Source organism: Hypanus sabinus, chromosome 9, assembly GCF_030144855.1.
Source record: "Hypanus sabinus isolate sHypSab1 chromosome 9, sHypSab1.hap1, whole genome shotgun sequence".
NCBI classification, from domain to species: domain Eukaryota; kingdom Metazoa; phylum Chordata; class Chondrichthyes; order Myliobatiformes; family Dasyatidae; genus Hypanus; species Hypanus sabinus.
Genome location: NC_082714.1, coordinates 38,541,772 through 38,555,596, shown reverse-complemented (window position 1 = coordinate 38,555,596; position 13,825 = coordinate 38,541,772). Strand labels below are relative to the sequence as shown.

The window sequence follows — 13,825 nt, the reverse complement described above, 5'->3', positions numbered from 1 at the left end:
AGTAGCCTTGTATCACAGTGACATTGAGTGAATGTGATGTGATGCAAATTAGGATTTTGGTAGCAGAGGTTTGGATGAGTTCAAATTTACAGAAAAATGGATGATGGACAAGGGCGGAGATACCAAAGACATGGAAAAATTCTCAGCTGTAACTACGCTAAATCAGAGGAGATGTCACTGAAATTATGAAGAGAGAAACAGGCTGCATAACAATGTCATGGAAACATAGCTGGCGGCTCACCTTCAAGATAAGTATGTTACCAAGGATGTTTATAGCACATCAGGTAAGTATCAGTTGCCAGTACTGGTAGCTAGGAAACAGAGATTATATTTATGACTTCAGTCTTATCTGTAGGAGAAAGAAATTACTGCTCATCTAGTACTGGAGGTAGGATAAGTAGCTTGGCAATTTGGAAGTACCACAGAAATCAAGAGAAGTGGCAATGAGTTTGATTTCATCAGCTTGCAATCTTGAGCATGAGTTTTTGCATGTTGTTGGAACAGAACAGTAATTAGAGAGGGTGAGTGACAGATTCTTGTGAGACAGTGGTGCAGGTACATGAGGAGAAGACATTACTAGTCTCATTCTTGCTTGGTTCCTATACCAGATATGTATCAGGCAAGAACAATTTGATTCATCTGGCAATGGTGAAATTGTGTTGGAGAAAGATCATGTAATCTACTATATGAAAATCACATGACTTTGACATGAGCTAATATATAACATAATGATTTTGTGGAGAACCATTCAATAACTATATATGTGTGTTGTTTCAGTATGATATATTGGTTACTGAACAAACTAAGTTGACATCTGTGTTTTGAAAAATGCAAAAAAAACATCATAGCCATCTATAAGTTTACAATTCAAACTTAAATTTTAGATATTAAACACATTGCCAATATAAAGGTCAAAGTTCAAAGTAGATTTATTATCAAAGTACACAACCCTGAGATGCCATCTTCCCTACAGACAGCCAAGAAACAAAGAAAACCGTGGAAATCATTAAAAGAAAAACATCAACCCCCCCTCATCCCATGCACAAAGAAAAACAAATTGCTCAAATGGTGACAAAAAACAAGGGAAAAGCACAGAATATAAAACATAAAATCAAAAATTAAAAGAGTCCAGTCTTATTCAGTTCAGCTTAGTTGGTTATCTTCAGGCCACCCTGATCAAAATCACCCAAAATAGCACCAGAAAAGGTGTGACCAGAACCTGAAATGCATCATAATGTGAACTGGAGTCCAATCCACAAACCACATCGATTAAACCTTGCCCAAGGCCCAGTAATCTGGCACCATCCTCCAACAGCATCGAGGGAGGGAGTGACCATTCAATTGCAGAGACCTTCCTTCGGGAGCAGCAAGCAAGAGGTTAATAGATGACACCCAACACCCACTCACCTTCCATATTTGCCTTGATGATTTCAATCTTCCTGAGTGCTTTAATCAGCAGGATCGGTGAGCAATGGAGTTGATCGTGGGCTTGTGCCCGGTCTTCCTACTTCTTGGCCTCGAGGCCGCACGTTTTGCCTGAAGCCTCATGGAACCTTCTTGGAGACAGCAAAGTACAGGATCACTCAGTCAGCCCAAAAGCACACCACCAAAATGTAGGTCACCGGCTCCAACAGTAGCAGAACCACATGTGAAAGGAAAAAAAAAAGATGTAAAAGAAGTGATAGAAATTGTTTAGTGAACCTTCTAGAAGATGTTGCCTTTGGTCATGTTGTTCACTGTTGCCATCTTCTTTTGTGCTTTTTGCACAGGTGAGATTATAAAATTGAAATGAAATTGTTCCTAGTACAATGAGTAGATATACTGTACCTTAAAAATCTCATTAGGGAAAGTTCCATTACCATCCAATAAGTATTGTGAAGTATTTTGTGCTTATAGTACTTATTTACCACTTGATGCTGTGGGAAATGTTATGGTCTTACAGTTGCAGACTGAAGTTAACTGATTTGATCCATCCCTTGATTTTGAGGCAGTTAGCATGGCCATACTTGACTTGCACTACAAAGCATCTCTGCGATTGGAAACTTGGGGATCCTACTGTTTCTGGCTAATGTTCTGATGATACCTGGTTATGCTGCCAACTGCGGGTTTAGCTGGTTTCAGGATTTATGAGAAATCAGTTTTCAAGTTCAGCTATAACTAATTAATTAAAATTGATATTAGGATTAGTCAACAAATTGATTATCATTGTATCATGAATACAAGAACAGGTGAAGAATGAATTAGATTCAACTGGGTCTTTATTCACCTAGGATTTTTTTATTTATATGTTATTCCAGATTGAGCAAGATGAGATTAGAGGATTTTGCTTAATTGCGAAACGAACAAACAAAGATTGCTTTAGGCAGTGCACCATGTTCAACTATCTAAAACTGGAAACAGCAGGTCAAACTAGCATGGGCCAGGAAAGAACATAATTTATCCAGGAAAGAACAATTTCTTGCGCAGTTAGATTCTGATCTCTGTGCAGGTGCGCCTGTGGATAGTTCATTAGTTGTGAAGAAGGAGAACAGAGAATGCTAAGGTGAGTCATTTCTGTTCTCCTACATTCAGCATCCTACGGCCCAGCTCAGTGCAATATCAACAGTGATCTGAAGCAGGCCTTGCTGTTGGGGAAAAGTGAATAAAGGAAGGGAGAAGATAACGAAAAATTGGAGCACAGAGGATGTGCTAATGTTGCAAAACAAAATCTTTGCTTATTTATGAATGAGATGACCTGAGTGCTCACCCTTTTGCTTTCAGTTTTGGATCATTCCTAGCATTCTCGGCAGTTCTATTCTCTACGGCCTTTCTGATGACCAGTGGGAGATGATATCAGCTTGGATATATGGGTTCGGGCTAAGTGGCCTTTTCATTGTTTCCACTGTCTTTCACACCATCTCCTGGAAGAAAAGCCATTTCCGGTAAGACATCTTTTTGCATAGTTTAATACTGATTATGGTTGGGAGTGGGAGGCATGTAATCAGTGGGGTTGAAATAATGATGTATAACAATTAGCCTTCAGCTATACAATGTCAACTTTGCAGTGCCTGCAGCACCCACCCATAAGTAATTGACTAGTGCTGTTCACGTTAGGTTGGGCTGCATCGGTCAAAGTGGAAGAGTGTTGTAGCTGCTGTGAAGTCTAACACCAACAATCTGCATTGCATGGCTTGCATTGTATACAAGTAATTCAGGGTGCATCCTTTCTTTCATCATTGTGGATCAAATGCAGTTGTTAAACTGGACAGTTATAAACTAAAGGCATCCCAACTTGTTACAGAACACTGAGCATCACAGGATTGACAGCCCGTGATCACACACCAGCTGGAAGTGAAATCCACTACTGAGCTGGTATAGGGCAGAGCGGACATGAAATCAACCTGTCAAGAACTCAACAAATAAAGATCCCCTTCATCAGAAAACTACAGGTGGAGAAGGTCTAAAATAACTATGTAGATTGCTAGGGATAGTTACCAGGGCAGGCAGTATTTGTGGAGAGAGAAACAGAGTCATTAGTTTCAAGTTGATGACCTTTTGTCAGAACTGAGGAACTGATGAATGTAGACAGAAGAGGTGAGGAGAACAATATGAATATTAGTAATAGTACAGAGATCAGAAGGAACTGAATGAGTCAAGTGCTGGTGGAGTTATCTGGAAGCAGGGGTGAAGGTTTATTATCTGAAAATGACCTGTCTGAGGGATCTGGACAGAAGGAGTTGAATGAAAATAGATGGCGAAGAGGGTGAAAAAAGGGAAAAGAACATCAGTGGCAGAGTTGTAGGTACATATTGAAGAAGCAAAGCATTGCTGATACTAGACATCTGAAATAAAAACAGAAAATGCTGGAATTTTGCAGCAAGCCAAGCAGCATCTCTGGAGAGAGAAAAAAGTCAAAGGCCTCCACGAAAAGGCCGGTATGGTACAACCCAGATCAGCCGATTATCTGAAATTGCTTTGTTTAAAGTCAAATCCTGAAAGCTGTTATGTGCTGCCTCAAAGATCAAATGCTATTCCTTGAGCTTAGATTGGGCTTCATTGGAACAGTCTAAGGCCAAAGACAAACAAATCAAAATGCCAGTGGATGGAGAGATAAAGAGATAAGAACAGAACTGTTTGCAAAGTGGTCAAGCTAATCTGCAGTTTAGTTTCTTCAGTATCGAGAAGACTGCTGTATTCCAAGCCAGAAGAGGTAGAAATTAGATTTTTTTTTGGAGAAGGAAGTTGGACGAGCAGAAAGGGAGTGCGGCGGGAGCCATTTTGATTTTTTCTTATTCTCATCGGAGTTAAGAGAGGTGGGACTACGCAGGCATGTGATGTTGGGCAGTGAAGTGGGGAAGATTTAAAAAGGACACAGCCTTAAACAGCAGGGAGAATCGTTTGTGGGCAGTGGAGTGAGCCAGGAGCAGAGTGAAGGCTTAAGGACTTTGGATCAACAGGCTTAGGTGGAAGCGGGCGAGGCAAGGTAGGTTTAGGTTTCAGTTTTTCCTGTTATTTGAGGAAAGGGGGAAATATGAGTTTGTGGGCAGCTTGTTGTTCTCGGTGTCGGATGTGGGAGGTCCTGGAGTCTCCTAGCCTCCCGGACGTCCACATCTGTGCCAGGTGCACTGAGCTGCGGCTCCTAAGGGACCATGTTAGGGAATTGGAGTTGCAGCTCGATGACCTTTGTCTGGTCAGGGAGAGTGAGGAGGTGATAGAGAGGAGTTACAGGCAGGTGGTCACACCAGGGCCACAGGAGGCAGACAAGTGGGTCACGGCTAGGAGAGGGAAGGGGAAGAGTCAGGTACTAGAGAGTACCCCAGTGGCTGTACCACTTGACAATAAGTACTCCTGTTTGAGTACTGTTGGGGGGGGACAGCCTAACTAGGGGATGCAACAGTGGCCATGTCTCTGGCACAGAGTCCAACCTTGTAGCTCAGAAGGGTAGAGAAAGGAAGAGGAAGGCAGTAGTAATAGGGGACTCAATAGTTAGGGGGTCAGAAAGGCGATTCTGTGGACGCAATCAGGAGACTTGGTTGGTAGTTTGCCTCCCTGGTGCCAGGGTCCAAGATGTTTCTGATCGCGTCCAAGATATCCTGAAATGGGAGGGTGAGGAGCCAGAGGTTGTGGTACATATAGGTACCAATGACATAGGTAGGAAAAGGGAAGAGGTCCTGAAAGGAGAATATAGGGAGTTAGGAAGGCAGTTGAGAAGAAGGACCACAAAAGTAATAATCCCAGGAATACTGCCTATGCCACACGACAGTGACAGTAGGAATGGAATGAGATGGAGGAGAAATGCGTGGCTAAGCGATTGGAGCAGGGGGCAGGGATTCAAGTTTCTGCATCATTGGGACCTCTTTTGGGGCAGGTGTGACCTGTACAAAAAGGACGGTTTACACTTGAATCCTAGGGGGACCAATATTCTGGCAGGAAGGTTTAATAGAGCTGTTAGGGAGGGTTTAAACTAATTTGGCAGGGGGATGGGAACCAGAATGATGGAGTGGAGGAGAGAGAAAACAGAAATAGATCGAAGGTAGTGAGCAGTAAGGATGTCAGGAAGGACAGGCGGGTGGTGGAGCAAATTTGCAGCCATTGGGATGAGTTGCAGTGCAATCAATGCAGAAAGTACCAAGTACTGAACTTAAGGAGTTATACTTAAATGCACGCAGCATAAGAAATAAGGTGGATGGTCTTGTACAGTTACAGATTGGCAGGTATGATATTGTGGCCATCACTGAGACGTGGCTAAAGAATGCATGTTTCTGGGAGCTGAATGTCCAAGGACACACGGTGTATCAGAAGGATAGGCAGGTTGGTAGAGGGGGTGGTGTGGCTTTAATGGTAAGAAATTATATTAAATCATTAGAAAGAGATGACATTGTATTGGAAGATACAGAATCTTTATGGGTTGAGCTAAGAAATCACAGGGGTAAAAGGACTCTGATGGCAGTTATCTACAGGCCTCCAAACAGCTGCAGTGATGTGGACTACAAATTACAACAGGAAATAGAAAAGGCTTGCCAGAAGGGCAGTGTTATGATAATTGTAGAGGATTTTAATATGCGAGTGGATTGGGAAAATCAGGTCGGCACTGGATCTCAAGAGAGAGAATTTGTAGAATGTCTACGAGATGGCTGTTTAGAACAGCTTGTAATTGAGCCCACTAGGGGATCGGCCGTACTGGATTTGGTATTATGTAATGAACCAGAGGTGATTAGAGAGTTGGAAGTGAAGGAACCCTTAGGAGGCAGTGATCACAACATGATTGAGTTCACTGTGAAATTTGAGAAAGAGAAGCCGAAATCCGATGTGTCTGTATTTCAGTGGAGTAAAGGAAATTACAGTGGCATGAGAGAGGAACTGGCCAAGATTGACTGGAAAGGGACACTAGCGGGAAGGACGGCAGAGCAGCAGTGGCTGGAGTTTATGCGAGAAGTGAGGAAGGTGCAAGACAAATATATTGCAAAGAAGAAGAAATTTTCGAATGGAAAAAGGATGCAACCATGGCTGAAAAAGAGAAGTCAAAGCCAAAGTAAAAGCAAAGCAGGGGGCATACAAGGAAGCAAAAATTAGTGGGAAGATAGAGGATTGGGAAGTTTTTAAAAGCTTACAAAAGGAAACTAAGAAGGTCATTAAGAGGGAAAAGATGAACAATGAAAGGAAGCTAGCAAATAATATCAACGAGGGTACTAAAAGCTTTCTCAAGTATATAAAGAGTAAAAGTCGGGTGAGAGTAGATATAGGACCGATAGAAAATGATGCTGGAGAAATTGTAATGGGAGATAAGGAGATGGTGGAGGAACTGAATGAGTATTTTGCATCAGTCTTCACTGAGGAAGACATCAGCAATATACCGAACATTCAAGGGTGTCAGGGAAGAGAAATATGCACAGTCACAATTACGACTGAGAAAGTACTCAGGAAGCTGAATAGTCTAAGGGTAGATAAATCTCCTGGACCAGATGGAATGCACCCTCGTGTTCTGAAGGAAGTAGCTGTGGAGATCACGGAGGCATTAGCAATGGTCTTTCAAAAGTCGATAGATTCTGGCCTGGTTCCGGAGGACTGGAAGATTGCAAATGTCACTCCGCTATTTAAGAAGGGGCGCAAGGAAGCAAAAAGGAAATTATAGACCTATTAGCTTGACATTGGTGGTTGGGAAGTTGTTGGAGTCGATTGTCAAGGATGAGGTTACGGAGTACCTGGAGGCATATGACAAGATAGGCAGAACTCGGCATGGTTTCCTTAAATGAAAATCCTGCCTGACAAACCTAGTACAATTTTTTGAGGAAATTACAAGTAGGCTAGACAAGGGAGATGCAGTGGGTGTTGTGTATTTGGATTTTCAGAAGGCCTTTGACAAGGTGCTGCACATGAGGCTGCTGAACAAGATAAGAGCCCATGTAATTACGGGAAAGTTACATATGTGGATAGAGTTTTGGTTGATTGGCAGGAAACAGAGAGTGGAAATAAAGGGATCCCATTCTGGTTGGCTGCAGGTTACCAGTGGTGTTCCACAGGGGTCCATGTTGGGGCTGCTTCTTTTTATGTTGTATATCAACGACTTGGATTATGGAATAGATGGCTTTGTGGCTAAGTTTGCTGATGATACAAAGATAGGTGGAGGGGCGGTAGTGCTGAGGAAACAGAGAGTCTGCAGAGAGGCTTGGATAGATTGGGGGAATGGGCAAAGAAGTGGCAAATGAATTACAATGTCGAAAAGTGTATGGTCATGCACTTTGGTAGAAGAAATAAACGGGCAGACTATTATTTAAATGGGGAGAGAATTCAAAGTTCTGAGATGCAACAGGATTTGGGAGTCCTTGTGCAGGATACCCTTATGGTTAACCTCCAGGTTGAGTCAGTGGTGAAGAAGGCGAATGCAATGTTGGCATTCATTTCTAGACGAATAAAATATAAGAACAGGGGTGTGATGTTGAGGCCCTGTAAGGCACTGGTAAGACCTCACTTGAAATACTGTGTGCAGTTTTGGGCTCCTTATTTAAGAAAGGATGTGCTGACATTGGAGAGGGTTCAGAGAAGATTCACTAGAATGATTCCGGGAATGAGAGGGTTAACATATGAGGACTGATCGACCGCTCTTGGACTGTACTCCTTGGAGTTTAGAAGAATGAGGGGGGACCTCATAAAAACATTTCGAATGTTGAAAGCATGGACAGAGTGGATGTGGCAAAGTTGTTTCCCATGGTGGGGGAGTTTAGTACGAGAGGACATGACTTGAGGATTGCAGGACGCCCATTCAGAACAAAGATGCGAAAAAAAATTTTAACCCGAGGGTGGTGAATCTGTGGAATTTGTTGCCACGGGTGGCAGTGGAGGCCAAGTCATTGGGTGTATTTAAGGCAGAGATTGATAGGTATCTGAGTAGTCAGGGCACCAAAGATTATGGTGAGAAGGCGGGGGAATGGGACTAAAGGGGAGATTGGATCAGCTCATGATGAAATGGCGGTGCAGTCTCAATGGGCCGAATGGCTGACTTCTGCTCCTTCGTCTTATGGTCTAATACTTTTTCATCTGAAAGGCTTATTTGTGTCCCTAAATGATGGGAAGGGAAGAGGTAAAAGGAGAGCTTTCGCAACTTTGAATTATAGGATGAATTGATGGGAATGTTTCTCTTGGTTCACTTGTGCTTGGCTGCACTCCATCTAGGCCAGATAGATTATTACAACTCCGGTTCCTCTCACTAATCAGGACATCCTGGCAAAATGACCAGAGGGTGAGACTTTTGAATTCCTACCTACGCAACCAAGCCCAGCATGGGAAATCCTCCTCACAGGCTTTTGCCAAAGGTTCTTGTTGTGACAATAATCACTGTGCACAGTTCTATGGGTTTCGTGTTTACAGCTCGGCCAAACAAGTGCTTTTCCCAAGTACTGCATGATCAGGATTGTCTACCAGAGATGTGTCTAATGTTAGACATTTGCTGCAGTCGTTGCCTCATATAATGTGAAAACAAAAATTTTGATACATCAAATAATTGGACTGGCCCATAAAACAAGTAACTTGATCTGATCATCCACACTTGGCCTTCCAGCGTCACTTTGGGAAAGGTTGGTGGCATTGATGGTATAACATCTGCCTGTCATCAAATAGCCATTCTCTACTTCTTTGACATAGTTCATGGTGTTCAAATATAGATCAGTTATGTAAGAACTGATTACAGTTTGCTCTTTATTACAATATGTTTTATCACTGTTTGCGGGCTGGTTGCTGCCCTTCCTGCACTGGTCTATGTGTTCAGCTGTGTGAGAATGAGAGACCGTTCGATGCTGTACAGTGGCATTGACGTCAAGTCTGCATTGCCTACTGGTGATTGTTATTGTGCGCAGATTCAACATTTACTTGATTGGCACTCACTGCCAATAAACTAGCATTCCTACCTAGTGCAGATGCAAATTCACCCCTAACATCCAAAGACTGCTGACAATCTGAATTTTGCTTTGAAAACGTTTAATGGTAATTGTGATTAAAGTTACAAATAACACAACACAATATTTTAAGGGAATTGATAAGATGTCATCAGGTGCAGGTTATGCACCCCATAAGACACACATTGCTCTAGTTTAAATTCAGCCAAGTTGGAGATTATAGGTCTTCCCCTTCAAGGGAACTTTAGGTGACAGTACTCAGGAATATCATATTTTCCTTTCAAATCTGGAATCACTTCAATTAATGCCCCTTACAAGACCACCTCCAATTCTCTATTGAATAAGTATTAAATTTTGCCTTAGTGGGAAAGGAGTAAGGAAGGATGTTATTCTGAGGTTATGCAGGCGAATGGGGAAATGGGCTTCATTATCCTATATTACCAGAATTACAATGTCTGAAGCACTGCTGCGCGTAGCATGTGCTAGAGCATAAATCACACTAACAAATATGAAGCAGTTAAATGAACTAATTGTTTTTAAGTTCAGTGCCAGGTACTGGGCTTTAATCTGTTGATATTTTGCTACCTTTCAATTGATTATTTAAATATGAGGCATAAATCATCAACATCACAAATGTAAATAGACAAGAATAATGTCGCCAGGCAACCACTGACTTTATGTAAATGGACCCTGTAATACCTTCCATGTGAACACTGAAATGGTAAAGGACCAGAAAATAGTGTAATTGTGTGGTGTATTAAAGGCAAGTTTAACCTTCCTGTGTTTTTATTGTTGTATATTTTTTGTATTGGTTGTTAATTGCAAATTAAGACAAATAATATTTTTCAACAATCTGTTTTGTCGAATGACAGGACTTTATGTTAGGAAAGAAAGATAAACCTTCATTGCATTCTTCCAGTGAAGTACCTTTAGAACATGAAGACTCAAGAGACGAGACAAACTGCTTCTTGAGTCAGGCAACATTGGTGAAGGCAAAGAAATAGTCAATGAAATCCCACATCAGCACTGAGAGAGTAGATAGCCAGTATATTGAAGTGAGAGGGAGGGCTGAGACAGAGACTGCTGTAGGTGATAGGTGGAATAAGATGACAGAGGGAAGGTGAACAATGTTTAGACACTGGCTGGTAGGTGATAGGTAGGGTAAACCAAGGGATAAGAAAGAAGAAAGCCAGGTGAATGGGCACATGGGCAATGGGCAGATGGAACCAGGTGAGGCAGAGTGCTGATGGTGGTCATGATTTGGGCTATTGTCCTTCCTGAGTTCAGCTATGTAAAGTTAGAGAGGGTGTTAGATACTGCACTGTAACACTGGCATCAAACCTGTACTTAACACTGATGATGCTATTATATGCAGATTCAGCATTCTTTTGACTGGTGCTCACTGCCAATATGCTAGTATCTTGGGGGGCTTCTGGGCACCATAGGAGGTGGAGAACACTCTATGTAGAGATGGCTATGTTGTGATTGGAAGCCATTGACTGTAAATAGTGTGAATTGTAAATATTTTAGTATTCAAGTAATATGATGCTATAATTACTGAAAAACTTCCTTTGTAAAACAGGAAGTAAAAATGTGCTAACATGGCACAATTTTCGGTATATGCAAATGCAGCCTCAAGCACCCAAAGACTGTTCCTCCCCCATCTGGTTCCATCTCTCCATTGCCCCCACCCAAAGCTGGTTCCACCTACACTATCAGTCTCTGCCTCAACCCCCCCCCCCCCACCTTTCTCTTTCATATATTGGTTATCTTCAGCCGACACTGTCAGTCCTGATGCGTGACTCAACAACAAATGTCCACAGAGGCTCATTGACCCTGCCCTGAAAACATGGAGGTCTGGAAATTTTATTCAAAAGCACAATGTATTTTTTACTCTGCATATTTTAAATTGGTGGTAATACACAGGGGAGTCCAAAAGTTGAAAGTTCAAAGTAAATTTATTGTTAAAGTATGTATACTATATGGCCGGCTGGTGGCATAGTGGCATCAGCGCCGGACTTTGGAGCGAAGGCGTCAGAGTTCGAATCCAGCCGGCTCCCTTGCACGCTTTCCATCCGTGCTGGGTTGAGCGTCGAGCTAGCAACTTGGCTTCGTAAAAACAAGAAAGCCTGCTAAAAAAAATGCCATCACAACAGCGTCCTGAAGATTCCACTCGGAGTTAAGGCCTTTCTTCTTCTTCATGTATACTATATATGACCTTGAGATTCGTCTCTTTACAGGCAGCCACAAAACAAAAAAGACATTAGAAAAGACTGTCAAATACCCAACGTGCAGAGAAAAAACATCGTGCAAACAATAAAAGTAACATTCAGAATTGAAGTTCACCGAAGTGAATCCACAGCCACGAAACAAGTATTTTCTACAGCCTGTCCAGGAACCCCTTAGTTGCAGGCCACAACCTCATTTCAGCATGGAGATGAGTAAACCTCGTGGAGCAGTGAACTGAATACCAGCCTTTTCCTCTCCTCTGGCCCCAACACCTTGACCTATCCAGTCAGGCCCGGTGCTTAAATCAGCCACACCTCAGACTGTTCCTCACACTCTGACCCAGGCCCTGCTGGTTTAATATGCTCTTGGGCCCAGAACCCAGGCACGCCACCTCAGTTCGACACATACACAACAATCAACAGTGGGTCGGTCCTTGCTCTTGGGCCCAGGCCCTGCCTCAACTCTGCTTCGCCTCAATTCGCCTACTTCAAGTCGCCTCTATGTCCGCTCCAGCAATGGCCAAACATTGGCTTATTCCCCTCTCTTGAAGCTGGGCCCCACCACCTCAATTTGGTGGGTTGCTGGGGACATGCAGTATTATCAAATACCATGTAGTGCCTATCTATATGATGCTTGTCTAAAATAATACACAATAAAAGGCCAGCAAGTGGTGTGTACTTCTGAGGTTTTCTGTTTATGTGAGTGATTGTGGCTGTAAATACTCTGGAGCGAACACACACACACACACACACACACACACACACACACACACACACACACACACACTTCTGTACAATGATTTAACTGAATTTAGAAGACAGCCTAGTTATTACACAAACAGTCTGACAGTCTGGCCCATTTTTGGGAAAGGGCAGGGATCGCAACAGTTCTGATACAGCTGGTTTTAATTGAAAAAATTATAATGACTCTATACTGAGCTAAGATTACACTTTGAAGGATGATGTCCTACTTATTCTTTGTGAAGCAAATCAATGCTTATGTAAATTATGTGTCTGTATGACGTACAGTGGAATTCTACACAATTATCTTTTTTCTGTATCCAGAACAATGGAGCATTGCTTCCACATGTTTGACAGGATGGTGATCTACTTCTTCATTGCTGCCTCATATGCCCCCTGGTGAGTCAACAAAGAACTAAAAATTGTGACTTTATAACAGTGATAATTATTAAAGCAAATACCATTAACCTGGTGTTACCAACAGCAAACAATATGTCTCATATTTTATTGGAAATTTGACCTCTCTTCCTGGTATAATTTCACTACAGGACACCCTTTTTCTGCAATGAATTTTCCTAAATAGCACCTTAATCTGCAAAAGTTGTTGGTTGGTCCTGAACTTAATAACTCCAGGTACTGTTTGTCCTGGTGTTCCCTAAAAGATGCAGTGACTCAGATTTTTTGCAGTGAGTGAAAAGCTCCATTAATTTTCCATCGTCCTCTGATTTGATCTAAAATTGCCAAGGAGCACTCATCCCAGCAGGGACTTCCAGGAATCGTGAAATCCTCAGTGAGACAGAGTAACAACTAATCCACTTTCAATGGGTATATCAGCTTCACCCATAGCAACTGTTTAAGTATGGCCACTTAAGAGCAGAATGATAGTAGCAGCTTGCTCTAAGTTTCTTCAAATCAGATGCTCAATCACTCATAGCACCTAAGACATTGTAACACAACGTAATTGGCTTTATCACCATGATCTCCACTATTGTGTGAGTGGAGAACATGGAGGAAATGCACCTTGGACGAGGAGGTGCTTCTGAGGCTTAGAGAAGATCAGAGAGGACTGTTAGGGAAAGAATCATATGGTGGGCAGGAACTGGAGATACAGGAGGTGACAATCGTTCCAGTGTTGGTAAAATGAATGGGAAGGTGAACAGGATGATCTAATTGAGGTAATGGTCTTGATTGGGACATGATTAATGGGGGGTATGAAATGATATTTGAATTGAATGGTATTTGGTATGAAATACATGGTATTTGAAATGAATTTTGCAAGTTCAGTGATTCTACTGCACCCAGGCCAGTATGTTTCCAGATATGAAAAGGTGGTTCGTAAAATGTAAAGTCAGGGCCTGAAGTTGGGGAGATGAGTAATGAAGTTTGGTTTAGAGACCAAAGTAAGTGACTGGGGTAGTCGGTGTAATGGAAAAATGGAGCTCAGGAAGGTGGGTCTAACTGAAAGATTTGGGATCTGGAGCATGCTGG

The 13,825-nt window shown here is 42.3% G+C and overlaps 2 protein-coding genes across 2 annotated transcripts in view; one reads left to right on the top strand and one right to left on the bottom strand.

Moving 5' to 3' along the window:
* The window catches only part of LOC132399273 (uncharacterized), a 63,422-nt gene that overhangs the window by 9,562 nt on the left and 40,035 nt on the right, over nucleotides 1-13,825 (bottom strand). The window contains exons 2-3 of the transcript XR_009513927.1: nucleotides 2,747-2,900; nucleotides 1,408-1,556 (exon numbers count right to left, since the gene is read on the bottom strand). The gene's annotated coding sequence lies outside the window, so the exon portion shown is untranslated. The remainder of the gene's footprint in view (nucleotides 1-1,407; nucleotides 1,557-2,746; nucleotides 2,901-13,825) is intronic.
* mmd2a (monocyte to macrophage differentiation-associated 2a) overlaps nucleotides 1-13,825 on the top strand; it is a 110,134-nt gene that overhangs the window by 61,180 nt on the left and 35,129 nt on the right. Inside the window, exons 4-5 of the mRNA XM_059979499.1 lie at nucleotides 2,761-2,921; nucleotides 12,662-12,736. Of these exons, the coding sequence (XP_059835482.1) occupies nucleotides 2,761-2,921; nucleotides 12,662-12,736 (236 nt within the window). The remainder of the gene's footprint in view (nucleotides 1-2,760; nucleotides 2,922-12,661; nucleotides 12,737-13,825) is intronic.